This window comes from Dipteris shenzhenensis, chromosome 10 (assembly GCF_047967505.1).
Source record: "Dipteris shenzhenensis isolate YYH24624 ecotype China chromosome 10, Dip_SZ_1.0, whole genome shotgun sequence".
In the NCBI taxonomy this organism is placed as follows: Eukaryota; Viridiplantae; Streptophyta; class Polypodiopsida; order Gleicheniales; family Dipteridaceae; genus Dipteris; species Dipteris shenzhenensis.
In genome coordinates this window covers 8,819,853-8,847,575 of record NC_141605.1, presented here as the reverse complement: position 1 = coordinate 8,847,575, position 27,723 = coordinate 8,819,853, and the positions used below count along the sequence as shown (strand labels likewise).

Here is a 27,723-nt window from a genome sequence, read left to right as displayed (position 1 = left end):
TCTGTGTGTCGTGAATAATGTTGGTAAGATGGGGCCGTAACCGCAAGCTCAAGATCTTGGCGAGGATCTTATATGCAGTATCAAGCAGAGTGATCGGTCTCCACTGTCGAATGTCTGACCTATCTCCCCCTTTCGAGATCAAACAAATCCACCCCCTGCTCAAGGATTGAAAGAGGGAGTCTGTGTTAAATATCTCCTGGTAAGCTAAACGGAAAGGGGTGGAGATAATCTCCCAGAAGTTTTAGAAGAAGGACAAAGTCAAGCCATCCTCACCCGGACACTTTTGGGTCGAGAGAGCCTTGAAGGCTTCCCATAGCTCTTCATCTGTAAAAGGCTCCTCCAGTCTACTACATAAATCTGCGAGACTACTGTCGGAATGTGATCCCAAACTACATCCCAGGCCACAAGACCAGCTGGGGGTTATCTCTCTCCGTCTTGAAGAGCTGGCTGTAAAAACCTGTAGTCAGGTCTAAAATCTCATGTGGGTTAGTGTGCATGATGCCGTGCAAATCACGGAGACGCTGCAGCTGTGGGCTTGTCGATCGGGGCCCAGTGGTATGAAAGAACTGCTTCATCATCCTGTCCCCCTGTTGCACCCACCGGGCCCAAGAGGAGTGATAGGAGAACTCAGCCCGCCGAATCTCCGTGTCCTGAAGCTCAAGGCGCTCTCGAACCTGTCGTTAAGCCACTAAGAACCTGGGTCATGCTCCCTGAGCGACTCTATGGAGGCGAGGTCTGTCCTCAAATCCCAAGGGCATGAGCCTGCAACTCCTCACTGCTCACGCTCTTGAAGACTCCTCCTCTACCTAAGGGCGTGAGCCTGCAACTCCTCACTGCTCCTCTTGAATCGCATCAGCCACCCACGCAGCCCAGCCCTCGCACGGTGTCATCTTTGACTGTTCCCAGATCCCTGCCATGACCTGCTGGATCTCCTCATCTTGCAAGAGGTCCTTTGGAATGGGGACCCCTTCTAGGGGAGACCTCGGCGGGGCTGATCTAAGTGAAGAACGACTGGAGAGTGGTCTGACATCATGGTACCTACCAGAATCCCGATAGAGCCGGCTCTATGTAGTGCCCAGTCCCCAAAGAACAAGGCTCTCCTGTGGGTGGGTGCCTATTCCAGAAAGACTACCTTGTGTGACTTTGTCGGGGGTTTAGAGGACGAATAGTCCGTGTCTATGCGACGACGTACTAGGGTGAATACCGGCTCGATACCAATCTTCCGTGCCCACTTCATCATGGAGGAGACTTCCACCCCAAACAACTCCGCACACTTCTGGAGGGGCCAGTAGTATGCCTGCTCCACCTTTGCCCCCGAGAACTCCTACCACCAAACCACACATTGGCTCCTCGCATGTGAACCTCGGCTGAAAGTTCACCTTCGCACCATGGGCGCGTCAAAGGCCCAGTCCTTGTGGCCCCATTCACTCGTCCATCATGCGTGAAATCTGATCTCTCATAATAGCATCAAACACCTCTGGGGACCACTTCTCCAACCCTATGGAGGCAAACTGGAATCTCCAAACAGGGTGTGTATGAGAGCCCACTACACTAATCAAACCCCCCTTCCGAGGTTGTAGGAACATTAGTGTTACCTTCAGTGGTAGAGGATATGAGTCTGGAATCTCCAGATAGGTCCAGGGTCCTAACCTCCAGAAGTCCCACGGTAAGGGGCGCCAAACAAGAGGCAAACTGGAATCTCCAAATAGGGTGTGTATGAGAGCCCATTGCATTGATCAAACCCCCCTTTCAGGGTTGTAGGAACATGAGCGTTACCTCTAGTGGTAGAGGATATGAGTCCGGAATCTCCAGATAGTTCTAGGGTCCTAACCTCTAGAAGTCCCACGGTAAGGGGCGCCCAAGCTGGAGGTTGGGAGTTGTTGACTGGGAGGACGAGCCCCATCACTTAGGATCCCTCCATGAATGGACCGGCTACTGCTGCTGCGATGAGGAAGCAGAAGGGGGATATCATCTTACCCTTGCCTACTGGGAGGTGTGAGGAGGCGGAAGAACCTCTACGGAGGTGGAGAGGGAGGCGATGAGGGAGGTAGGGGAGAGGGGGACGAAAGGCGGGGGGCGGGTGGTGAGAGTGATCATAGTAGGGGGGGGGACCCCAGAGTGGGGTGGGGGGGGGGGGGCATTGGAAAGGAAGAGGGGGAGGGATCTGGAGGGGGAGGGGGAGGAGCAATAAGGATGACCGCAAGTCCTTCCCTATTGATCAAGCTCGTCGGGGCTCTAGATCCGCTCCTTCGCAGCTGCTGTTGGGCTAGCATCCGCGGCTTCCGCCATCGCCATATTTGGAGCTCTTGGGGCTCGCTACTGATGCAAGGGTGAGTGCGGAGGCTGAACCACCAAAACGGGAGGATCATTTGGCTGGGTGGTGGCCCCATCTGTTGGGGGAGGTGGCTCCTGCTGTTCCTCCTCCAGGGTCTCTTGGTCAACCCTGTCCCTCTCTCTGCATTTGGCCCTCTGCCTCCGGCACTTGCGGGCCTGTTTGCTTGGTTTCTTTTTCTTTTTATCATGGGTCCAGTCTCCTTCTCAGGGGTTATGCAGGGGTTTTGAGACTCTTGCTGCTCCTGCCTGAGAGGGCTTTGGACTCGAGCTTGCTGACTCTGCCTGCTCTGTGGGGGTGGGGGGGGCGAGGTACTTGGCCATGGCCACGAGGGCAATCTCTAGCTAAGTGACCCATCAGTTTGCAATGGAGACACTGGTCTGGTAACCCATAAATCTCCACTCGCTGGCAAAGTATACCCCCTTCAAGGGTCTCTAGAAGAATTAACTCCGGGAGGGACTCTGGGCTCTCATCCTGGGCTCTCATCCACTAGTCTGATCCTGGGAGGGACTTTGGGCTACCACTGCTGCGGCGAATCTGGCAGAGACTCTAGCAGTGTGCCAAATGACCGACCAATGGAGGGGAGGATGGCTCTATACTCCTTTGGGATCCCTGGGAAGCGAAGCATAACCGGGAAGTGGGAAACATGGTGTGTCGTGTCCATGTCCTCCACTATAAAGCCATGGTACCAAGGAAAGAGGTACACCAGATGAGGACCAAGGAGGATGGGGCTCTTCTCCACACAAGTGTCAAGGATGTATCGGGGGAGCTCAGCTGGATGAGGAAGCTAACGTGCCGGTCGGCGGAATAATTATAGTGACGGGAGTGGGGATAGAAAGATAGCGGCGGTTGGAGGGATAATGGGATCGGTGGAATAATTATGGCGACGGACATGGGGATGAGCATATTGCGCCAGTCAGCATAATATATGGATTGGTGGGATACGAACATGGCCACGGATATGGGGATGATTGAAGACACCGATTGGCGAGATAACGTTATAGCAACGGTCGCAGGGATAAACGCTATGGCCATGGGTCAATGGCTGTTAGGTCGACGGGATAATTAACTCTGACATGCATTTAATCAGGGTGGCGGGTTAGGCTGTGGTTAGAAGTTAGGTCGACGGGATATGGCTATGGCACAGGGTCAATGAGGTTTGAATGGTTGGATATGGTTATGGCGCCGGTCGAGGGGATAGCTTAATGCGCCAACCCGTGGGGATAGAGAAACACTGTCGCCGATAGGGCGACATGTTAGTCCGTGGTCAGAAGTTAGGTCAGCAAGATACGGCTATGGCACCGGGTCAATGAGGTTTGACTGGCGAGATATGGTTATGGTGCCGGTCGAGGGGATAGCTCTAATGTGCCGACCCGTGGGGATAGAGAAACACTATGTCGCCAACTGGTTTTTGGGGAATTTTGGGGGATTTTGAGTTTATGTTCAAGTTTTGTTGTGCTAGGCCTCTCCCATAGATGGTGACCTCCTGAATGTGGTCGCCCTCTAGTGCCAAGCTTTCCTGGATCCACTCTCACACCTGTCGTCTTGTGGGTGTGAGGCCCACAATTCTGCCGACAATCGCCTTGTCTTGAAGGGACTAAACTGCTTGTTGAACCTGTTGTTTGTCGACTGGAGAAAGAAGGACCTTAACGGCTGTGGGATTCGAGGGTCCTGCAATAGAGCCCCTCTGGCTAGACCAGGTCACCACTAAGATCTTCTTCCTTCTGACAAACACAAATGCTCCTACTGCTGGTGAAGAAAGGAAGGAAAAAAGGGGGGAGGTGGGGCGAGGGGGAATGGACAATGCGGGAGGGGGGAGGCGAAGAAGGGGGATGAAAAGGAGAAGCGGAGGGGGCAAGACGGAGAAGCACCCGGGGGGGGTCAGGAAGAGGGCAGAAGGAAGGCGGAGGAGGAAGGAAGCATAGGGGGGACCGAGAGGAGGCGGGAGGGGGCGAAAAAGGAGGCGGGGGTGAAGGTGTGAAGGGACGGGAGGACAGTGAAAAGAAGGCAGGGGAAGAGAAGGAGGTGGCATCGGGCGGGGAGGTGGAGCGGAAGGCGGAAGGGGAGGCGAAGGCAGGGAGAGATGGCGAGGCGACGAAAGGCGTCGGGAGGAGGGGCGGAGCCGGCCGAGGCGGGGGCAGAGCGATGGCCGAGGCAGAGAGGAGGCAAGGCAGAACGGCGGCCGAGGCGGGGGCAGAGGTGAGGCGGAGAGGAGAGGCTAGAGGCGGGATGGCGATGGCGGGCAGCAGGAGCAGCCAGGTCCGCGAGCAAGCCTAAGGGAAACTATTTTGACTATATTTCAGTTTTTTCATTTTAAAAATCCATTTTGATTTTTAAGTTAGTCTACATAGTTATTGCCATGCATGCATCATTATAAAAGGATCCACATACCTTGGAAGCATGAAGACATAACATGAATTTGGTGGATCTTTTGGCATTGAGAAAGCACAGCTTTCCGTTCATTGACACTGATTAGCCTGTGATGATGAAATTAGAAAGTTGTGAACGACCAATATAAGTTGTTCTCATTTAAAACCCGTCACTTCTCAATCCCATTCCTTCATGGAAGTTGATGGCTTATAATTATAATTTGAAATGTAAAATTCAAAGAGAGAAAACAAACGTGCTCAATTATCTTACTTGACTGAAATTACCTTGATCTCCATAAGGAGAAAAACCTCCTGCTTCTGGATAATAGTTTGTGGCTTTTCTGTTTTGGATGCAACAGTGACAAACTAAATATCAGTTGAGACTTTTACTCTGCAGGAAATGAAAAGAACTATGGTGTTATTTCAACCAATATGCTGACTTTGAAAGAAATCTGGAACTCGTCAAAGGCATCATGATTCAAGATGTTAGAGAAGCTGGTTTGGAAGACTAACAACTTGTCCAGCAGGTTCATGGAGAGTGAAAACACTCTTCCATGCCAAAAAGGCGCGTCCTTTGCACACATCCTTACTAAGAACCTAAAATCAATACATGAGACACAGTCATCTTCTTCCTTCTCTCTTTCTCATTGATTTAATTAAAAACAGTCATCCCCCATCTCCACCTTGCTGAACTTCTCCACCCCCAAACACAATACAAGCCTTCAATGGTCACCATTGCCGACATATGGAGCTTGCAAGATGTGAATAATCTTTTCACCCAGATTTAGAGATCTCTTTTAATTCACAACAGCACTATGATACCATTTACCTTCATAGATGAAACATGCTCCCTCCACGCAGAAAATACTGATAAGCAGAAACGTTTTCCGTACAGCCTTTCTCCAGCTTTGCATAGCTCTCTCAGCGAACTACAATAATTGCTCCACAAACGGATGCATTTCTGCAAAAGAAAACTGTGGATTTGACAGAAACTCAGACCATACATCATTAATAATACGTTCAAAGACTCGGCTTAGATGAGTCATTAAAATCCACTGCAAAGAAACTACAGCAAATTGCAGTTGCTGTGACGAGGTCAATGAAATAATAAATCAACATACATCTATGGTGAAATATTAAAAGAAAATCTGAAGAAGAACTGAGCCGTCAATTACAATTATGCTATTGACATAAACCGATTTCCAAGAATATGTCTAAATGCTGGAATCTACAGCACTGCAGAATCTGTACTTACTCGTGATACCATCCATTTGCTTGAGTGATTCTTGCACAAGAGAGATGGTGCCAAAATTCCCATGCTTTTGCGAGGATGTTCTTCTCATTGAAACACACCGCTAGTCTCCTGCCATTGTTAGTCGGCATAGCGTATACTTCAGCCAATCAGCAGCTACAATAGGCTCTAATAGGTAATATATTAACATTGGTTGTCCAAAAAGATAATATTGATAAAATGCCATGTTGTTTATTATACAAATACGTTGCAAACTGCATAAGCCTTCAAGCTTCACAGATATAGCATTTCATCATTTGCACTTTTGCATAAAATGATTCAAAATGGAGCATCCGCTTGAAGTTTTTCAGTTCACACACCACTTGAAGACTATATTATTGCATTTTATTTGGACAGACCTGAAGTTTTTCAGTTTCACACACCACTTGAAGACTATATTATTGCATTTTATTTGGACAGACCTACAAAAAGACGCTTCATTTTTGTCTTGTAAAGGCCCAAATCGATGACCTAAAGGATTGTCAGATCCCTTGGGCTGCCAAAAACTACTTCACATTTAGTTATTGTGAGGAAAGATAAGGGATAGTCATATACTATCATAAAGGCATTACCCTAGAGGAAAAGTTTATACATATCTCTCTTCAGGTGGTATTTTATATTTCCCTTTATGGCTAGGATGGCCTTCTATTTCAGTATCAAGCCATATACCAGTTCCATAAAGACTATCGTTATAGCTCACATTTATACTGCCTAAACGTACTAATTTTCAAAAAGAGGCCTGCTAGCTTGCAATATCTTTTTGGCATTTGTTTGCAGTAGGGAGAATGCAGCAAGGTGAAATTTTCCAATCAGTATCAAAATTGTATTCCAGGTGAAAAATCATTGACATTGAGTAAAGCTTGTCTATAGATCACCCTAAGATATGTGATTTTTTGGAAGGGAAATTCGCCTCTTCTTGATGGCTTCATTTTTTGGGTGAAAATTTTCTTGGCATATTAGGTGACTTTCAAGGATCTTAAGATCATCAGGATTGTCAAAAGAAAAATTTAGGGTCAAAGTGCTAAAAAGGTTGCCCAAAAAATGCAGAGCGGAAAGGCTACACTATGGGTATGGAAAAATGAACAATAAGGGAGAGGCAAAGATTTCTAGAATAGCATAGAAGTAGGATCTGGAGGATGGAGCGAGGTTGCTGGAGAGGGGCTATCAGTATTAAGAGGAAGGTTCCCAGGACAAAAGCATTGCAGAAGGCTATTCAAGACTCTTTGCAGTTCAAAATGGTTTGCACTCTTATTCATGGTGAAGGCCCGATCCTTCCAAGTTTCTCAAGCCAGGTGTCAATCCCTGGTTGACTACACTAGCCGGGGCTATCCTTGCTGCTTCCATTCACACCATGTCGAGACAAGAGGGCCTAACAGAACGAGAGAGGGGCAATGCTGTTTGACAGTCTCCATGTGACCTGCTTTGGTAGCAACGCCTTGGAGGATGGGCAAAATGGAGGCAACGAGAGAGGTAGTATGGCAAGGGAACTTGACAACATACTGGCAAGCATGGGGAGGAAGACCATAAGCTTAGACTCGTGAGTTGGCTGCTCACAAGCTGAGCAAAGGGAATAAGAGGAAGCAAAAAAAGAAGGATCGGAAGGATGTTGGGGCAAAGAGCAAGGAGGAGAAGAGTGGGAGTTTTTATGAATAACAAGATGTGCCAAAGACATTTTTAGATGAGTTTTTATGAATCACTCAATGCACAGCCATGTGATGCTTTCGATGCACGTATGTAATAGCCATCTCATGCTTTTGAGGGTGAAAAAACAATCCACTTCTGAGCAGCCACAAGGGGCATTGTCGAGATTGCGAATCCCTACAAGTTGAATATCAAAGGGCACGGCACAATTCTAGTACTGTGCTTCACATGAGAAACGTGTGAAGTAGCTGAAAATAATTAAATATGTGCCACGTCTTAAAAAGAACTTGCTTTTAGTCTCACCCTTATGTGATGATGGGAATGATGTTCTTTTCACAAAGCTGAAATGCCTTATAAAGCATTCACTTGCCAAGGGGGTTGGCTCCAGTGGTAGATATGAAGGCCTTTGTACATTTAATGGCAAAGTGATGAAGCTAGAATGTGCATGTCCTACATCCAAACAATTCACTACTGACATTTGGCAAAAGAGGATGACTCACATTAGTCCCCCAAAAATCCTTTGCATCCTACCATGGCTTAGCATGTGTGAATGCCTTGGGTTCAATACAACCCAATACCTCTTTTTGTGAGGGCTTTGTTATGGGAGGATGCATGGGTTGCCTTTCCAAATGCATGAGCAAAAAAGAGTAGCTGCCCCTTTTGAGCTTGTGCACTCGAGCGTGGTTAGGCCTATAACACCGGAACTTTTGGTGCAAAGAAAGATCCTAACTTTCATGGATGACTATTCTGAAAAGCTTTGGGGTATTCCTTGAGCAAAAAATCTGAGACATTTTCTCAATTTCTTGAATTTAGGGCTCCCACTGAGGAAGAAAGTGGCAAAAACATCATAATTTTGAGGTCTTGGCAAAGGTGATGAGTGCGAAAGCAATGAGTACAGAAGACTTTATAGGAAGAATGACATAAAGCAAAAGTTCACTTACACTCCTAGATAGAATGGAGTAGCAGAAAGGAAGAATAGAAGTCTAGTTGAGGCAACTGGGGCTATGCTTAAAGACATGGGTATGCCGAACATTTTTGGGTAGAAGCAGTGTTCATAGCTGTATATGTGCTTAATTCTGTAAGTCAAACAAAGTATGCTAAAGGCCTGTTGCAACATGTAGGATAACAACTGATTTCAACTCCCGTAGAAACGGGATTGAAATTGGACACTAATGTGGATGAGCCAATGTGGATGCCACATTGTATAGGCAATTAGTAAGCAGCTTGATTTATCTCGTGACCACTAGGCCTGACATCTCTTATGCCAATAGTTATGTCAAGCAGTATATGAAGGCAGCCAAAAGATCATCAAGTACACCAAAGATACTATGCTTTTGGGGATCTTTCATGGCAATCCAAAACTCTATTGGTGCAAGGGTTTTTTGATAGTGATTGGTAGCAAAGATAGAAAATTTACTGCTGGCTACACTTTTGCACTCTTCATAGGGGGATTGATAATGCTGCATGATGATGCAATCTCTAAGACTCAAGTCATCCTCTTACAACCTTTTTGCATTATTGGAGGGATTGATAATGCAAGGTTGATAATGCCTGATGATGCAATCTCTAAGAATGAAGTCAAATTCCTACAACCATTTTGCATTATGGGAGGGATTGTTGGGCTCATGCTCACCATCCATACGATAACGACCTCATAGGTTGTAAACAAGTTTAAATCAAGAATTCGACTAGATTAAGTCCTATAGCGAGATGTGGCATTATGCCACATGTCACTCTAGGACTTAATCTAGTTGCAAGGTTTAGGGTTTCCTACAAAACCCAATTCATTTCATCTCCTCAAGCTTCTCCAACTTCTCTCCTTTCACAAATACAAGAACAAGAGCATTTAACCTCATGAGGTACATGAAGGTTTTAACCAATGTTCGAATAATTACAATATTTATTTTTAAAATTTTCATGTGGTTTCCAAGAAATATAAACTCAATGAGAAAGAGCACTCATAAGGCCTAAATATAGAGCTTAAACTTGTCCTGACAAGATCAGGAAACTCACAACACAATTATCATAAGCTTTGTCCTTAAGATTGAGTAGACAAACTTATATAAAATCAATATGATATCTTGGATGTCATGTAGGGTTGGACATCATGTCCAAACAACAGGTTGGCCCCATAACTTCTTATCATTTGGAGGAAGCTATTGCATTGGAGCTCGGCGGAACTATCCTTGGCAGGTAGAGTAGTAGTTGCCAACCAACTTGCTACTATGTGCTACATAACCTCTCGTTGGGACTTTTCTAGATAGATATATTGCATCGGCCAAGTGAAGCGACTCATCAAGAACTTTATTTGGTCAAGAGGGGATGGCCACTTGCCTAGGGCAAAGGTGGCTGGAGATGTCATTATTCAGCCACATTCCAGAGAAGCATAGAGTAGTAGTTGCCAACCAACTTGCTACTATGTGCTACATAACCTCTCGTTGGGACTTTTCTAGATATATTGCATCGGCCAAGTGAAGCGACTCATCAAGAACTTTATTTGGTCAAGAGGGGATGGCCACTAGCCTAAGGCGAAGGTGGCTGGGGATGTCATTATTCAGCCACAGTCTAGAGAAGGGCCAGGCATTGTGGACACAGAGTGCTGGAGCAAAGCATTGCTCGCGAAGTTAATTATTACATGCATGCTAAAGGAGCTACTTCTTCACAAATTTCATGAGACCCGGCCAGAGTTGGGAGGCCCTTGGGAGCTGAGTACTCGGTGGATTTTTTCTAGGATGAGGGCTACTCACTTGGGAAGGAGCTCAGAGGTGAGACTTGTAGAGCAGCTATTCTCAAGTCTTGGGATGCAGTGCAAGAGACATTTCTTCATAGGCATCCTATGTCATTCAAAGAGAGGATATGACAGCCCCTCTTCAATTACCTTATTAGATCATCGTTCAGACATGCCATTGGATAGCGATCGAACCTCTCTTGTGGGAGTTTTGTTCTTACCAGGTTCTTACCATGGCCAATACAATGGGAGAGTGGACCTTCTTTCATGTAGTTGCCCCCACTTCATAGAGACACATAGTTCACAGACTTAGGAGATTGAAAGTGTAGTTTCTAAGGGCTGGAGAGCAGTTCAAGAGCTACATGCTACACACACTCATTCATGGCTTAGGTATTTTAGAGACATGAGATCTTGCTTTTGGTGGTGGGTACCTTTCGTTAGTCCTCCTTCAATTTTATGGTGCATGACGATGGCAAGATGCATGGACATGAGGTCAAAATGAAGGACTTTGGAGGATGTATGCTTCATAGAGTCAGTTTAGTAGCTACAGCATCAGAGGAGACGGTACATTGATCTAGATCCATGCATAACAAAGGAAGAGGCTTATAGGTTTTGGGTTTGGGAGAGAAGACCTTGGCAGAGGCATCAATGGGACCCAGGAGAGTCGTTTTGGAGAGACCCTTTCATTCAAGATGCTCCTGATATTCTTTTTCTAAGCTATTCAATGAGATTAGGTAGGGAGAATTGATGGCACACAAGCCACAACACAACATTGCACCCGATAGGGTCTCTCAGAGGATTCTTGAGGATTTTTGGTTCACGATCTAGGATAAGCCAAGCAATATCTCCCAATTCCTCTGGCTGTTGGCACATAGAGCCCTTGCAGTGGGCTTTGGCCTTTTCTTTGGTTGTTTTCCAATTATTAAAAACTAGAATGCTTGGCCAGCTACTAAGTATATGGGCCAGCTGCTAACTATATGGGCTATTGTAAGTAGCTAATAATAGGTCAGTTGATCTAACCGCTTCGAATGTGCCACATGGCTTCGCAGGATTTTAGAGTTTCATAAAATGCTCTAGTGCTGGCCAAGTAATGAGGTGTGTTTCGCAGAGGAGTCTCAAAGCATTTCGGATTGCCCTATGGCACAAGAGGTTTGGAGGAGAGATTTGAGGATGATCTTAGTTGGGCCAAGATGAGATGATGGTGGTGACTTGGGGAGAGGTTCATGAGGTTTGGCTTTCTTGAAAATGAAAATTCTAAGTTGTTCTTTTGAACAACATTTTGTGAACAAAATGTAAATATTTGGAGTTTTGCTACAATCATTTATCATTGAGCACCAGGATGTGAGCACAATCTAAGTAGAGTAAGAATTACATTGGGACAATCAACTACCAAGGCATCACACAAATATCAACAAAACTTTATCTACTTAAAATATTTGGAGTTCTGTTACATTCACTTTATCATTGAGCGCCAGGATGTGAGCGCGATCTAAGTAGAGTAACAATCACATTGGGACAACCAACTACCCAAGCATCACACAAATATCAACAAGACTCTTTCCACTTTAAAACTGCTTATGAAAATTAAAAGCAAAACCCGAAGCTTTGTCCATGCATATCGTTTTCATATCGATGAAAAGGAGGTTCTACTATTTTTAGAAGCTACTAATATGAAGCCTTTAATATTTAAAACCCCAAGCATATACTGTAAAAGAACGGCCTACTGAAGAGTATCGCAAGAATTTCTATGGTAAGAACTACTTGTCAAGAGCAGCTTAACATCTCAAAACAAAAGCTTCTGGTGTGCCCTTGGTCATATCTCACCATTGGCGGGCACTTTTCTCAAGTACAAATCTCTTCTTCCTTCTTTGATGGGCCACCCTAGAATATATCAATCAGTGGAGAGTTAGTCCTCGTTCAACAAGGAGATTAAAAAATTTCCCAGCGGACATACAGGAGTGAAAAAAGATTTCGAGAAACCACCTCTGCCACGCTTGAAAAGAGGGAGCAATGCCTTTGTGATGAAATCTGCTAAAGGTTTCCTTATCCTCAATAACAGGAAGTTCAACCAGATTCATAACCAGAAGACTATCCTGCAGCAAATTATTGGGATCGTTTGAACATTAGATCATTGAAGGCAGCAAATTCTGTCATACTGAAAGCTATCCTTTCTAGCATCAGAATTCTACTTACTTCGACTGGGATAGTTTCAGAATGAAATGGCGACATGACTTGTGAGGCATCAGAATGTAGTATCTCATCCTGGCATGTCACTGCTGCTCTATTATTTTCTCCTTTCAGATAATGCCCCTTTCTGGAGCATTTCTCGCGAAGAGCTCCCTTTTCATGGTGACAGCGCCATTGGAGCCAGAAGCACAAGAGAAGCTTGTGATTGCGAAAGGAATTGACCTTCAACAAAATATCATTTTTCTGCAAAGACAGAAATCAAGCCTGTATTTTCCACTGTATAAAAGACTTTCACACAATCTTTAACAATATGAGATAAAGTCATGAAATTATAATCGATGTATATCGTAGCTACAAATAGCCAATGATCTACTCACGAAGATTTCTTTGTTTAGCCTGTTCCACCAGTCCTTTTCAGGGCTCAGACTTAGTTTCAGAAGCATCCTGTAATAGAATGTATCTTCTGCAGGATCCTGACAGAACATGGGCTAGCTTAGGAAATCTGGCAGCCTGTCTTACAAAACCACAATTTCCATCCAATAACACGATTCTAGAAAAGGTTTGATCACTTTAACCAGAGTTACAATTTCTCAATACAGAGTTAGATAATTTCTAGGGATATTTACCATCCCATGCTTTTGTAGAATTATATCATAAGCCCGGAGAACATCTGTCAATCTCACCTGTGATATTCAAGAATTGCTAGGTAAGAAGGAATATGCAAGCTATCACAAATTTGAAGGTGGAAATTTATCTGTATGCTGTTTGCTCCATGTTTATCAGATAAGATGCAAGAATATTGATACTTTTGAGAACCAAAGGCATTTAATGCTTTGCATATATAATACATTCAATTGAAGGCATGTATGAGTGCATGGACGTGTGCATATGTGAGGGAGGATAGCACAGCTCTGAGATGAGAGAGACAACTAGCAATAATAATGCAGAAGAAAAGATCGTGGAGAGGGCAAGGACCCAAAAAATGGCACTCTATTGCAATTTATTAAATCTCTAGAGATGTTATCCATTGGTGAAAGGTATACATAGAAAGCAACCCTCTTTTAAAGGAAAGGAAAGGAGGGAAGACTGACATAGAGAGGAGGAAAGACTAACTCTAGGCGCAGATGAGCCTATCAAGATAATGGTGACGGTGCTTTAAAAAGGGGACAAAAGGAAACCTATGAGCCTATCAAGATAATGGTGACGGTGCTTTAAAAAGGGGACAAAAGGAAACCATAGGAGAGCTGGTGGGACAACGAAGACAATAAGATAGCGCTTGGAATAGTAAAAAATAAGAGGGCCTCTCAGTTATGGAAGTGTAGTGTAGGTCATTGGGAGAATCTTTCTCCAATGTGTAGAAATACAAAATAGTAGCATTGCTAGCATTTTCAGCCCATGGGTATTTTCGGGCGAAGTCATCAAATCTCAAGCTCACTCTAAACCAGCCAAGTTGGAGAAGCCTCTTGTTCACCATTGGGCTAAAATTCGCCCCTAATTTTGGATGTGAATAAGGCTACTTTTAACTCTTTCATTTTGCTAAGAAGGACCAGAATTTCGAACGACGAAGTAATATTGTATCTTGCGGTGTGCCCTCTGGTTTAACGTGTTTTGTGGAGAAGACTCCTGAGGTTTTCTCGCTATACAGAGGTGACGTAGGAACACGTTTGCTTCACTCAAATCTAGATACCTCTGTGCCGTCCACTTGAGTCAAATTCTCTGCAAGCGCAAAAATCTCCCGCAAAAGGGCAAAATCTGCAGGAAATTTGGTTTGTGTTATGTACATCAGATTAGAAAGGTCACTCGCTTCGAGTCCTTATATCATAGTCTCTGTTTCTCTTTTTGTGCAGGTTTTACATGCTTCATTAGTTGCTAGCAAGGCGACAAGCATTGCCAACCTTGAAGACCAAATGGCCTGTTGCTTCGTGGTAGCGCTTTGTAAGTTCGGTAGGTGGTATCGTGAAGGGTGCGCTTCCATTCTGCTTTATCGGCGAGAAGGAAATCTGGGGACGGAGTAGGGCCAGGATGGCAGGTGCGGCGGGGCTGAGGGCTGTGTTGTTGGAGCTTACGGCAGGGAGAGCAGTTGCGGCGGGCACTGTAGGTGAGCGAATGGCCAGAGGAGAGCTTAGAGGAAGGGGGAGAGGGGCGGCAGGTTGGCTTCATAGCTGGAATTGCCGTAGCTGCGGCTCCTGAAGTTGAGGATGAAGAAGAAGACGATCCTTGGCGAGGCGAGGGGGCTATATTGCGGGTGGAAACAAGAGGAAGAGGAGGAGGGGGGGGAGCGGGGTCGTGGCGATGAGCGAATTGCAATCTGTGGCGATGCATCAAGTAAGTAGGCCAACGGATTGCATGCTGCTGATGTTGCTGCTGTGAGTGAGAAACATCCATGCAGCAACGAGCAAGCAGAGCTTGGATGAGGAGATGGCGATGGCGATGGAGGGTGATTCAGTTCCCTTGCTGATCTTCCTCCGGCGCTGCAGCTTCTCGCTTCTTCTCCGCTCTTGCTGTTGCTTCTTCTCTGCTCTTGTTGCTCCTGCGTCTGTTGCTCCTTCTCTTGCTGTTGCTCCAACTCGCTTCTTCTCTGCTTTTGCTCCAACTCGCTTCTTCTCTGCTTTTGCTCCTGCGTCTCCCCTCCAATTCGCTTTGTCTTGTCTCTGCAAACCTTCAACGCCAAAGCGGCAACTCCATCCTCTTCTTTGCTGTTGCTCTCCAATTCGCTTTTCCTCTTGCAAGCTTCAACGCCAAAGCAGCAACTCCATCCTCTTCTCTCGCTTTTCCTCTTGCAAACTTCAACGCCAAAGCAGCAAGTCCACCACCTCCTCCATATCTTGCAAGCTGCAAGTGTCCAAGGCTCGCACAATAAGATCTGTGAGATGAAGGGCGAAGTCGATGGAAAAGTAGGAGAGTAGACGCTCTTTAGCGAAGCTCAGGTTGGTGCTGGGTTTTCCTTTCTTGATGAACTTGCTGCCGTTGGGCTTTGGCCGTTGGAGTTAATCCACACCTTAATCCCCCCTATAATCATGCTTTCCTTTCTACTTATTCACCACGGACAAATGTTGTACACGTGGCTTCTTAAAGAAGGGACAAGAGCCACGTCTCACCTAGCAAGTAAATAACCAACACAAATTCCTCCCGATTCTTACTTCCAACCTCTCTAGATTCCAGAGATTGGGAATGGTATAGCAACCACAACACTCTTGCAAAACAATGCTTCGTCGTCTACCTGCATCAAATTGATGATTTCATGGTGTACCTACGTCAAACAATTTCCTAGAATTCTATCATCACCTATTACAAATGGCTTCTTGTAGATGCGGCTATCCATTTTATCACGATCTTTCAGTCTCCACTCTTAAAATTGTATTGTAAATTGATTTGAAGATCTATTTCATGTATGTCTGTTACGGGCTGCCAGTTCTGTGCTTCAGCCACAACACTGCATAATTAATATGTTGGAAATATTTTCCGTAGGTGATTGGTTATTGCTGCAATATCATATTGCTAAATGAGTTAGTCTATCTATTCTTCCACCTATTAAATACCCCAAAAAAAAGGGAGGACAAGTGGCAGCTTGGATGAGACGAGAAGAGCCACCTGTCAGCTAGAGGTTGTATAAAAAAAAAGATATTGTCATTTGTACACCTAACGTAGATAACAATGTCGTCAAATTAGAAAATCTCCCACCTCAAGATCGACCACCACAAATGGAGATTGAAATTGAAAATTGAAAATCGTAAAACAATCGAAAATCGGTTCTTCGATAACAAAAACAAAGTCCCATTACTTTCAAAAAATTCTTGAAACTATTAATTGGACAAACCCTCACATGATGCAAGTTGAAGACATTGTAATAGAATTGGCATCTTATGTAACTAATCAAGCTGATCATGCCCTTCAGTGTAACAAAATTGACATAAAAAATATAGTAGGACAAATCTATCTGAGTCATGGCTAGGTGGTATTTACTTGCATACAAAGTGGCGCGCCCATCCCGTAAGTACTTGTTTGCATAAAGCAGTTTTTATCCCAAGAATAAATTTCATTGTCACACAAACTCAACTTCCATTTGTTGTGAGGAGAAGATAATTTTCCGTAATGACTTGCTTTTGGAATGACCATAAATAAAGCACAAGGGCAAACTTTGGTATTGTTGGGTATTTACTCATTTGATCTCGCCAAAATTTACTCATTTGGCAATTCATATGTGGCAATGTCACGGTTTCGCTCTCCTAATATGCTATAAAGGTGTTGTTAGAGGATAATAGAGAAGCAACCACAACTACAACTCTTGAAGACACATATTTACAACAACAAACATTGTGTGTAAAGAAGTTCTAAGGGCTTAAAGGTTAGTAATAATGTTAGAGGTTAGTAACAAAGTTCTAATGTTATATGGTCCACGGCCCGAGTCAAACTCATGCACACCCACACAAATATACCCATTTGACCACTAGGCTAGGATACCAAGCCCTATGCCTCTAATGTTTGAACCCGTGGCCTGATCATGGTAAAACTAATGTCCAAACCACTAGGCCAAAGCCTTAGAGGCCCCAAGTTTAATTGGTCTCTACTCAACTTTAATTCAAAATTTGAATTAATTAGTGCCTCCCCATTCCCCCCACACAGAAGCTAATCGTTTCAAAACTTGCATTTGCAAATTGGATCATTGTGTATTGAACCATTCCCACCCATACACGAGCTGATCATTTCAAAACTTGCATTTGAAAATTGGATCATTCTGTATTTGACCAAATGCTGACCCTTAGTCAAGGGACAAAGATGGGAATTGACTCATTATTTGCAATGCTTGCATATGTGATTGTCGTGAAATCACATATAATACGCGATCATCTCACAGAGTCATGTGCATGGCCACTACAGACTACACCACGCCACTAATGCTTGCTAATAAAAAAGGGCATCCTAAGACCTAATGATAAATTGTTTACACTAATTCAGGTACATGGTCCAAATTTGTTGTCCTAGATTTTGAGCACAATTGTGACACATAGCTTAATGAAAACTTGGGTCTAGGTTGCCTATCATACTCATAAAATGAAAACTTGGGTCTAGGTTGCCTATCATACAACATTAAATCTAAACGACCCCCCTTTCACATGAATTACCTTGATTGACCTAAGTTGAAAAATTACACTAAGGTAAATCCCCCCTTGCCCCCTTCTCTTGCTACCTTGCTACCCCTCGTCTACCTCCTCTTCCCTTCTCCTCCCAGCCTCTCTCTCCCCTGTCTCCACTCCTTCCCTTCTCCTCCCCTGCCCCTTGCTCACCCCTCTCTTTGCCTCCTTCCTCCCCTTCCCCTTTCGCTCACCCTCGCCTCCTCTTCGCTTTTGCCGCCCATCTGCGCCTCGCATCCCTCATCTTCTCGCCTCGCCTTGTGGTCCATTTTGATTGCCACTACTTAATGACCTTTTGGATATCATGTTCAAGTGTTCGACTTAAGGCAAAATGATCGTCGAAAAAGTGGACAAAGCTCTAACAATATGTTCTTCTAGATTCTAGTATTTTGTTGTCTATCTTTTCATGTGTTCTTTCATACATATAGATTAGGTATTTCGATCAGCATTTTTAATGTTCCAATGATGCAAAGTGCATGCAAATACATTTTTTGCATGGATTTAGAAGCAATCTCACACTCTCTCTCTCTATATATATGGGTTGGCATAGCAAGCAACAATTGCTATGGTATATGGTAATTTCAGTCCTCAGAGCTCTCGAATATAATTCATAGTAAGAGTGAAAGGTAAACGGGAGTTCCCTCCAATCCAAGCCTAAAAAATGTGAGAAAGGTGCAGTTGCTACCTCCTCCGCTAGCTAGGGGTATGCTAGCTTAAGTTAGCTTACATAATAGGGTTAGGTTGGTCTAGATTAGTTTGGGATAGCTAGGCTAGGTTGAGTTATGGTAGTCTAGTTTAGGCTAGTCAAGATGGGTTAGGTTAGGCTCAATCTTGTGAATTTAGACATATGCTATGTAGTATGCTTGATTAGCAGCATTGAAGGTGTAATCAATGTGAATTTTTAAGGTGTAGATTGAATTGGTCTTTAGCATGTGATAATAATATGCAAAAATAAAAAAAGGTTGGCTTTGGTAGAATGCTCATCAAAGGTTTAGATTGTAAGTTATAGATTTAAGAAGAAGATTGAGCCATTGTGTACCATTGTAACTCCAAAAGGCATTTAAGACACTGCCAACGTTCACTTGTGCATTGATGACTCCATCATAGCAACCTTAAGAGCCATTACATTGAGAAGATGCACTTGAAAAGTTTGAACACAATAAATTAACTTACAAGGAAGGAAGCATCAACTTTACCAACAATCAAGCACAAAACATAAGGCCAAATTAAGGGCATACATTTTTCTTAACACAAGTATCCCTATTCTAGTTAACCTCACACCATCATAGGGTTTCTTTAGCAACCACACAACTAAAGCACAACAACCTCTAACCAATAGAGCACATTGTTAATGGAATACAAAACTCTGTTCTTTTGGGGTTGGATCATATAATGAACTAAATTAGCATAACATTGTCATACAACAAAGAACTAAGATCTATAGAATGATTGGGATATTGTTGCTTTGAAAACAAATTTCACTTCACTCTCTCATTGCTCACAGAATAAGAAGGAAATAGATATAGCATTGTATTCGGAAAAATAGTAAGGGAAACATAATGCACAGAATAGACAATCAGTCTGAACTTGTATTCATGATCCAAGATACTACAATCAAGAACTCACATTGCGTACACGGTACTTCTCTTTCAGTTTGTCTATTACAATCTTGCTATATCCAAATTTGCGGTTGGTATTTCAGTTACAACTCCAAACTATTAAGACTCTTGACCATTCTGATACTAAAGTCGGGTTACTTATTCTACCCCTTAACACTGAGCACACCCGGTGGAGAGGAATTTGGACTAAATTCCTGACTTGAGCCCACCACAAAATTTCAAATCTCTACTTTTGGAAAGTAGTGAACTCTTGGATCTGATGTAACATCCCATCAGACCAAGATTATGCGATTATCTGCTAGCATGGCTTGGTACAGTATCGATACTAACAGATTCTATACACTGTTGTCCACTTCTCCCTAAGTAAACCCCCAATTTTTCTAATAACAAAATGGTGCTGGTTGTTTACAAAAAGAGTAGGACTCTATATCTACTAGACATTTTTCTATAAACTATTGATAGACTAGAAAATTGACAAAATGAAATACTGACAATGACTTAATAAGAAATTCAGAAGCTAGTAGTTGTTTTGGTAGACTATGCTGCCTTCAAATCATCCTGTTGAGTGATTTAGTTTCCTTGATCACCCTCATCTCCTTTGATATCTGAGTTTGCATAATCCACAAGTCAGTGTATTGAGTCTTTGTCTAGTTGTTTTTTGAAGGAATACATGAGTTGAGAAGTTTAATCACTCGACTTGCTATGTTGATGAAGCTCCTTATGCCTTAGTCACTGATTATTTTTGTAGCTCTTTCATAATTTGTGTGCATGGAGTAGGAGAGCATTGTCTTGTACTATCTAGAAGAATTCAAGAGTGTTGGGTGCTATGGATTCCATGAAGAAAGGTGTTGAGTGCTATGGATTCCATGAAGAAAGGAAAGTATGAGGCGACCATTGTAAAATTCAATGGTCACAAATTTTCTAGCTAGAAATTATCAACTAAGCTATGGTTTATGAACAAAAACCTATGGAGTGTGGTATTAGGGATGGAGAAGAAACCCAAGAGTAGTGGTCAAGAGGCAAAAAAGGTCCCTGTATGCAAACAAAAAAATGAACGAGCACTTGGTATGATGGGTTGAGCCCTCAAAGAAGAATTCTTTCATCATTTGGATACTACGAAGACTGTCGTAGTTGAGAACTGGACTATGTTGGAAACACTATATTTGGAGTGCGCATGAAATACTCAAAAGCCATCTTGAAACAACAACTCTGTGACCTAAAGATGGATGAAATAGAGAGCCTAGGCATCTTTTTGAATCACGTGCAGTCCCTATTGAAGCAAATCAATTCAGATGTTGGGTCTGTGGGGGTTAAAGGTCACTGTGCCTTCACCCCAGTTATGTACAATACTCAAACACATATATAAATGAATGAAAAAGAAGATTAGGGTGGTTCTGCACCCACCAAAACTTGTGTGGCTCTCTGTCTCTCTCTCTCCTTCTTCCGTTCTTGCTTCCGTTGAAGAGCACTCTCAACTGGTATCAGAGCTCGGGTGATCTAGCTGAGCGTGCGTGAATGCTTGGAAGCTCAGTAGCTCTGTGGGAGGAAGGAGAAGCTTTGTGGGTGACTTTACTTGCATCCGAGTGTGCAGAGACCTTGGAGGAACCTTTGGAAAAGTCACTTTGGCTTTGCGAAGTGGTTTTGAGAGCTGTTAAGAGCTTTCAAAGAAAAAGTCGTTTTTTGAGCTTTTCCCTGTTCCATTCGATGACAGAGACTCCATATTGACTTGTAGAGGCAACTATTGCTTGCTTTTGGTGTCCACATTACTTCAGGAGCTTGGAAACACCTTCATTCTTGAATCTGGGATCATTTCATTGGATTTCTGACTCACTGTGTCAGTTCCTGCGTTTTTTGCCCGGGTGTTGGAACTCAAGTTTGGAGCAACCATTTGCAGATCTGTCAGTTCCGGTGGACTTAGGAGGTCCTTCTATTGTACTCATCATTCACACTCCGGTGGAGTTTACAAACAGCTCTGTTTCAAAAAACGTTTTTCAGCCCGTGTGTTGGACCCAGTGATTGAGACCACGGTTTCCAAAACCGTCTGTCCCATTGCGTTCCGGACGCCCAAAAACCCCTACCTATCAGTTCTTGCGCGATTTGGTGGAGGATTTTTAGAGTTATAGATCTCTGTGTATTCGATTTCATCTCTCTGTTATGCATTTTTCATTCTAAGGTTTTGAAACCTTAGATTTATGCCACATGGCAATGGATAAGTGTTGACTCCCATTTCTCACTCATCGGTTGGGATTTTGGAGTTCTGGCAGAAGAGAGATATTTGCAGATTTTCTTGCTGATTCCGATTATGCAATGGCGCCCATGTTTTGAGGCATCTCAGGTTCTATTTTCAGTAGCGCTCATTACTGTGGGACTATGATTTCTTGAGCATACCTTATGCAGATCACTCTGGTTGCACAGTTTGAGCAGTGTGTGTGCGCTCATTCGTGGTGTGCATTGGGTTGCAGTGGATGATTTATAGGCCATTTGGATGCATTGCGGTCCTTATTGGATGCACTGATAGGCCTAAATTGCCTTATGGGATGCTATTTTTATGGACGCTTTGCACATGGATGCTATTTTAAGCTGAGGACAGCTTTGACACATTGCAGGTGATGCACTGATAGTGCTATGCTCTCTTGGATGAGATATTATTGATGCATATGCCAGTGGACGGTGTTTATGCTTGAGTCATTTGGCACTTATTGGCATTTTCTTTTGGGCCAGATTTGCTCATATGGATGCATAGTATATGCACATGAGTCAGATGCATCTTTTGATGCTTTGAGCTTTCAGTTTTTTGTGATATTTCAGTCTATTGTGGCATACACATTTGGGTGCACCTAGTATTTGGTGTGATTCTCTCTTGCAGGCACTAGCATTTGGGATTTTGTTTCATTTGCATCATGGCATCCTCTTCCACGTTTGAAAAGGATTTTTTCAGCATTAAAAAGTTTGATGGGACAAACTTTTCTTTGTGGAAAGAACAAATAAGGGATGTGCTTATTCAAAAGAAGCAGATTAAACCCTTGGCAGGGATTGAAGCTAAGCCTGCAAATATGTCTGAGGATGATTGGAATGAGTTGGATGCATTAGCAAAGTCTACTATTAGAATTCATCTTGCAGAGTCAGTTTATTTCACAGTAAATGAGCAGACTACGGAAGATTTGTGGAAGAAACTGTGTGCCACTTATGAGAAGGAAACTGCCTCTAATAAAGTTTACCTCATGAAGAGGTTGTTTGAGCTGCAGATGAAGGAAGGGGTCTCCATTGCTTCTCACTTGAATGAATTCAATATTATTTTCAGGCAGCTTCAGGCTCAGAAAATGAATTTTGATGTGGAGACTAAGGCAATATTTCTCTTATGTTCATTGCCATCCTCATGGGATACCTTCCGTACAGCTGTCAATAACTCTGCACCTGGTGGAGTACTGAAATTTGATGATGTTGTGGGTAGCTTGTTGGCCGAGGAGATTAGACGGAAGTCTATGGATGGCAACAAGCAGGATGCAGCCTTAAATGTGCAAAGGGGTAGATCACAGTTCAGGGGGGAGTCCTAAGAAAGAGGGAAGTCTCATAGCAAATCCAGGGCACGGAACATTGAGTGTTACCATTGTGGCAAGAAGGGCCATATGAAAAAGGATTGCTACAAGCTGAAAAGAGAGCAAAAGAATAAGAAAAAGAATGCAAATTGGGGTGCAAATCAAAAGGAAGAAAGTCCAAGGGAAGACAAAGCAAAAGTGAAGATTGAGGAGATCAATGCAGTCACACATGATAGTGACAATGACGTTCTCTTCATGTCTAGTTTATCTACAGAGTTGCTTGCCACTTCAGATGATGCATATTCCCAGGATTGGATTTTGGATTCTGGTGCTTCATTCCATGTTACTCCCCATAGGGAATGGTTCTCCACTTATGACAGTGGAAAGACAGGTTGTGTGCATCTTGGAAATGACTATGCATGTGACATAGTGGGAGTAGGTGACATAAAGTTTTCTTTTGCAAATGGGTCTGCATTTGTTTTGAAACATGTGAGACATGTGCCTAAGCTGACCAAGAGTCTTATTTCAGTGGGTCAGCTAGATGATGCTGGTTTTCACACCACTTTTGGCTTTCAAAGTTGGAAAAAGTGTGGGACTTTGTATCCCTTACATGTATCAGGGGTATTTGATCATGTTGTTGCAATAACCGAGCAGCCAAGCACTTCTTTGTGGCATTGCAGGTTGGGGCACATGAGCCAGAATGGAATGAAACTCTTATGCCGTTTGGGTTATGTACCGCATTTGAGTTTCTCTGATTTTAAATTTTGTGAGCATTGTCTCTATGGGAAGCAGACTAAATCAGCCCATAAAAGAAGGGGAAAGAAAGAGTTTGAAATGCTTGATTTGGTGCATTCAGACGTATGTGGTCCCATGCCTACACGGTCATTAGGCGGGGCTGAATACTATGTGACATTCATTGATGATGCAACTAGGAAAGTGTGGGCTTATGCTATAGCTCGGAAGAGTGATGTGTTCCAGGTATTTCAGAAATGGTTGGCCTTGGTTGAGAATCAGTCAGGTAGAACGCTTAAATGCCTATGGACTGACAATGGTGGAGAGTATCTCTCTCATGACTTTCAGCATTTCTGTGATACTCGTGGGATTAAGAGGGAGCTTACATCCCCTCGTACTCCAGAGCAAAATCCAGTTGCAGAAAAGATGAACCGTACCATTCAAGAAAGGTTGCAATGCATGCTTTCCAATGCAAGTCTTTCTGGTGGTTTTTGGGCTGAGGCAATGAAGATTGCAGTGCATGTGATCAATAGATCGCCTAGTAAGAGTTTGGATGGTGGTATTCCTGAAGAGGCATGGAGTGGCAAGAAGCCCTCTTACTCTCATTTGCGTATATTTGGGTGTGAGGCATATGCACATGTGCCAAAAGAGCTTCGAAAGAAGCTAGATCCTAAGTCTAGGAAATGCATCTTTCTGGGTTATGGTGAAAGTGGAGAGATGGGCTATCGTCTCTGGGATCCAGAAGCAAAGAAGATCATACGCAGCCATGATGTGGTCTTCAATGAGAAGAAGATGCATAAGGCACCCATGAGGGATGTGGAAATGAGGAGAATCACTTTCCAGGATGTGAATCCACCTGCATATGTTGATAGACAGCAAGCTGTCCATGCACCAAATGTGCAAGAAATGGTACAACCAAGTACTCCCACAGGTATACAATCAAGGGTAGATGATGGATCATCTATTAATGGAAATGATGAGCCAAATGTGGCTGATATGCAAGTGGGACAGCAAGCTGAAATGCCCTTGAGAAGATCATCTAGAGTAACTAGACCGCCTGATAGGTTTGTTCCAGGGGTAGACTATGTGATGCTTACTGATTGCGGGGAGCCTTCTTGCTACAAAGAGGCTATGATGCGTGAGGATCAACGCAAGTGGGAGTATGCTATGCAATCAGAGATGAGTTCACTTATGAAGAATAAGACTTGGGACTTGGTTTCTTTGCCACATGGAAAGAAAGCATTGCCATGTAAATGGGTCTACAAAATGAAGGTCACAGGTGATGATGTGCCTAGGTACAAGGCCCGTTTGGTTGCTAAAGGGTTCAAGCAAGAGAAGGGTGTGGACTTTGATGAGATATTCTCTCCAGTTGTGAAGATGACCACACTTAGATGCATGCTTGGACTAGTGGTAGTAGAGGATTTGGAGCTTATGCAGATGGATGTCAAGACAGCTTTCTTGCATGGGGATTTGCATGAGGAAATTTACATGGTGCAGCCGGAAGGCTTTGAAGAAAAGGGCAAAGAGCATTTAGTTTGCAAGCTAAAGAAGAGTCTCTATGGTCTTAAGCAAGCACCTAGAGAATGGTATCAGAAGTTTGATGCTTTCATTCGGTCCCAAGATTTTAGGAGGAGTGAAATTGATCACTGCCTCTACACTAAAAGAGCTAAGGATAATAGCCTGATAATCCTGGCACTATATGTGGATGATATGCTATTGGCTAGCAAGAATACTTATGAGCTAGATGCATTAAAGGCCAAGTTGCATAAGGCCTTTGATATGAAGGATTTGGGACTTGCAGGTCATATTCTTGGTATGCGCATCACGCATGATCGGAGTAGGAAACTCCTTTGGCTTTCACAAAAAGAGTATGTTACAAAAGTATTGCAGCGTTTCAATATGGAGGGGGGGAAGGCCGTGAGTACTCCATTGCCTCCATATGTGAAACTGAGTCATACAGATAGTCCCAAATCAGAAGAGGAGAGGGCCATGATGGCTAAGGTTCCTTATGCATCAGCGGTTGGGAGTCTTACGTATGCTATGATAGCTACTAGACCAGACATTGCATTTGCAGTGGGAGTTGTTAGCAGGTATATGGCTAATCTAGGAAAGAGGCATTGGGAGGCAGTTAAGTGCATCATGAGGTACATGAAGGGTACCAAGGAGATGTGCATTTGCTTTGGTAAAGGAGACATGCGTGTACTTGGGTACACAGATTCAGACTATGCAAGGCATGTGGATAGTAGGAGATCCACTTCTGGTTATGTGTTCACCTTTGTAGGTGGTGCAGTGTCGTGGATGTCTCGTGCACAGAAGTGCATTGCTTTGTCTACCACAGAGGCTGAGTATGTTGTAGCCACAGAGGGTTGCAAGGAGGCTATATGGCTTGATCGGCTAGTGGGAGATTTGGGGATTCATACAGGTGTACCGACATTGCATAGTGATTCCATGAGTGCTATTCAGCTAGCACGGAATCCGGTCTTTCATGCAAAGACCAAACACATTGAGGTCAGGTACCATTTCATTAGGGAGGTACTTGAGGACAAGCGCATAGAGCTTGTCAAGGTTCATACAGATGATAACCCTGCAGATATGCTGACGAAGAGTCTACCTAGTCAGTGGTTTGAGTATTGTCGTGTATTGATGGGCATTGGATAGTATGCTCACTGGTTGTTCTCCCTTAAAGGCACATTGTCCTTTAAGTGGGAGGTTGTGGGGGTTAAAGGTCACTGTGCCTTCACCCCAGTTATGTACAATACTCAAACACATATATAAATGAATGAAAAAGAAGATTAGGGTGGTTCTGAGTCATACAGATAGTCCCAAATCAAAAGAGGAGAGGGCCATGATGGCTAAGGTTCCTTATGCATCAGCGGTTGGGAGTCTTATGTATGCTATGATAGCTACTAGACCAGACATTGCATTTGCAGTGGGAGTTGTTAGCAGGTATATGGCTAATCTAGGAAAGAGGCATTGGGAGGCAGTTAAGTGCATCATGAGGTACATGAAGGGTACCAAGGAGATGTGCATTTGCTTTGGTAAAGGAGACATGCGTGTACTTGGGTACACAGATTCAGACTATGCAGGGCATGTGGATAGTAGGAGATCCCACTTCTGGTTATGTGTTCACCTTTGCAGGTGGTGCAGTGTCGTGGATGTCTCGTGCACAGAAGTGCATTGCTTTGTCTACCATAGAGGCTGAGTATGTTGCAGCCACAGAGGGTTGCAAGGAGGCTATATGGCTTGATCGGCTAGTGGGAGATTTGGGGATTCATACAAGTGTACCGACATTGCATAGTCATTCCATGAGTGCTATTCAGCTAGCACGGAATCCGGTCTTTCATGCAAAGACCCAACACATTGAGGTCAGGTACCATTTCATTAGGGAGGTACTTGAGGACAAGCGCATAGAGCTTGTCAAGGTTCATACAGATATGATAACCCTGCAGATATGCTGACGAAGAGTCTACCTAGTCAGCGGTTTGAGTATTGTCGTGTATTGATGGGCATTGGATAGTATGCTCACTGGTTGTTCTCCCTTAAAGGTACATTGTCCTTTAAGTGGGAGGTTGTGGGGGTTAAAGGTCGCTGTGCCTTCACCCCAGTTATGTACAATACTCAAACACATATATGAATGAATGAAAAAGAAGATTAGGGTGGTTCTGCACCCACCAAAACTTGTGTGGCTCTCTGTCTCTCTCTCTCCTTCTTCCGTTCTTGCTTCCGTTGAAGAACACTCTTAGGGTCCAGGGTGGAAGATGAAGATAACAAGGCCATCCTTCTAAAGAGTCTCTTTCCAAGGTATCATGATACTATGATGATACTATGAAGATACTGTGTTTAGATGATGATGCAGACTATATCGATTCTATGGTCATGCTATTGAGTAAGGAGAAGCATGAAGACTTGTTTTTCTCACCTAGTGAACATGCCTATGCTATGAAAGATAAAAGGAAGGCTGTGGGAGATAAGACTTGCAATTATAGTGGTAAACTCGGACACTTTGAGTGTCATTGCTTCAAGAAACAAAAAGATGAAGAAGACAAAAACGCGAAGGAGAAGGCATACGTTGCAGATGAAGTACCATCGATTAGTGGATTAGCTAGATTTGTGGCAGAAGAGAACTTTCATAAAGGCTGGGATTTTTGAGATCAGG

General features: G+C 43.7%; 1 protein-coding gene across 1 annotated transcript in view; it reads right to left on the bottom strand.

The window, feature by feature from the left end:
• Positions 1–14,870, bottom strand: part of LOC147897368 (uncharacterized) — a 167,154-nt gene extending 152,284 nt beyond the window's left edge. Inside the window, exons 1-12 of the mRNA XM_087380859.1 lie at positions 14,444–14,870; positions 14,236–14,300; positions 13,175–13,231; positions 12,926–13,021; positions 12,555–12,791; positions 12,345–12,454; positions 12,186–12,242; positions 5,957–6,064; positions 5,531–5,675; positions 5,215–5,298; positions 4,987–5,042; positions 4,724–4,809 (exon numbers count right to left, since the gene is read on the bottom strand). Coding sequence (XP_087236985.1) covers positions 4,724–4,809; positions 4,987–5,042; positions 5,215–5,298; positions 5,531–5,675; positions 5,957–6,064; positions 12,186–12,242; positions 12,345–12,454; positions 12,555–12,791; positions 12,926–13,021; positions 13,175–13,231; positions 14,236–14,300; positions 14,444–14,870 — 1,528 coding nt within the window. The remainder of the gene's footprint in view (positions 1–4,723; positions 4,810–4,986; positions 5,043–5,214; positions 5,299–5,530; positions 5,676–5,956; positions 6,065–12,185; positions 12,243–12,344; positions 12,455–12,554; positions 12,792–12,925; positions 13,022–13,174; positions 13,232–14,235; positions 14,301–14,443) is intronic.
• Positions 14,871–27,723: the final 12,853 nt, after the last annotated feature.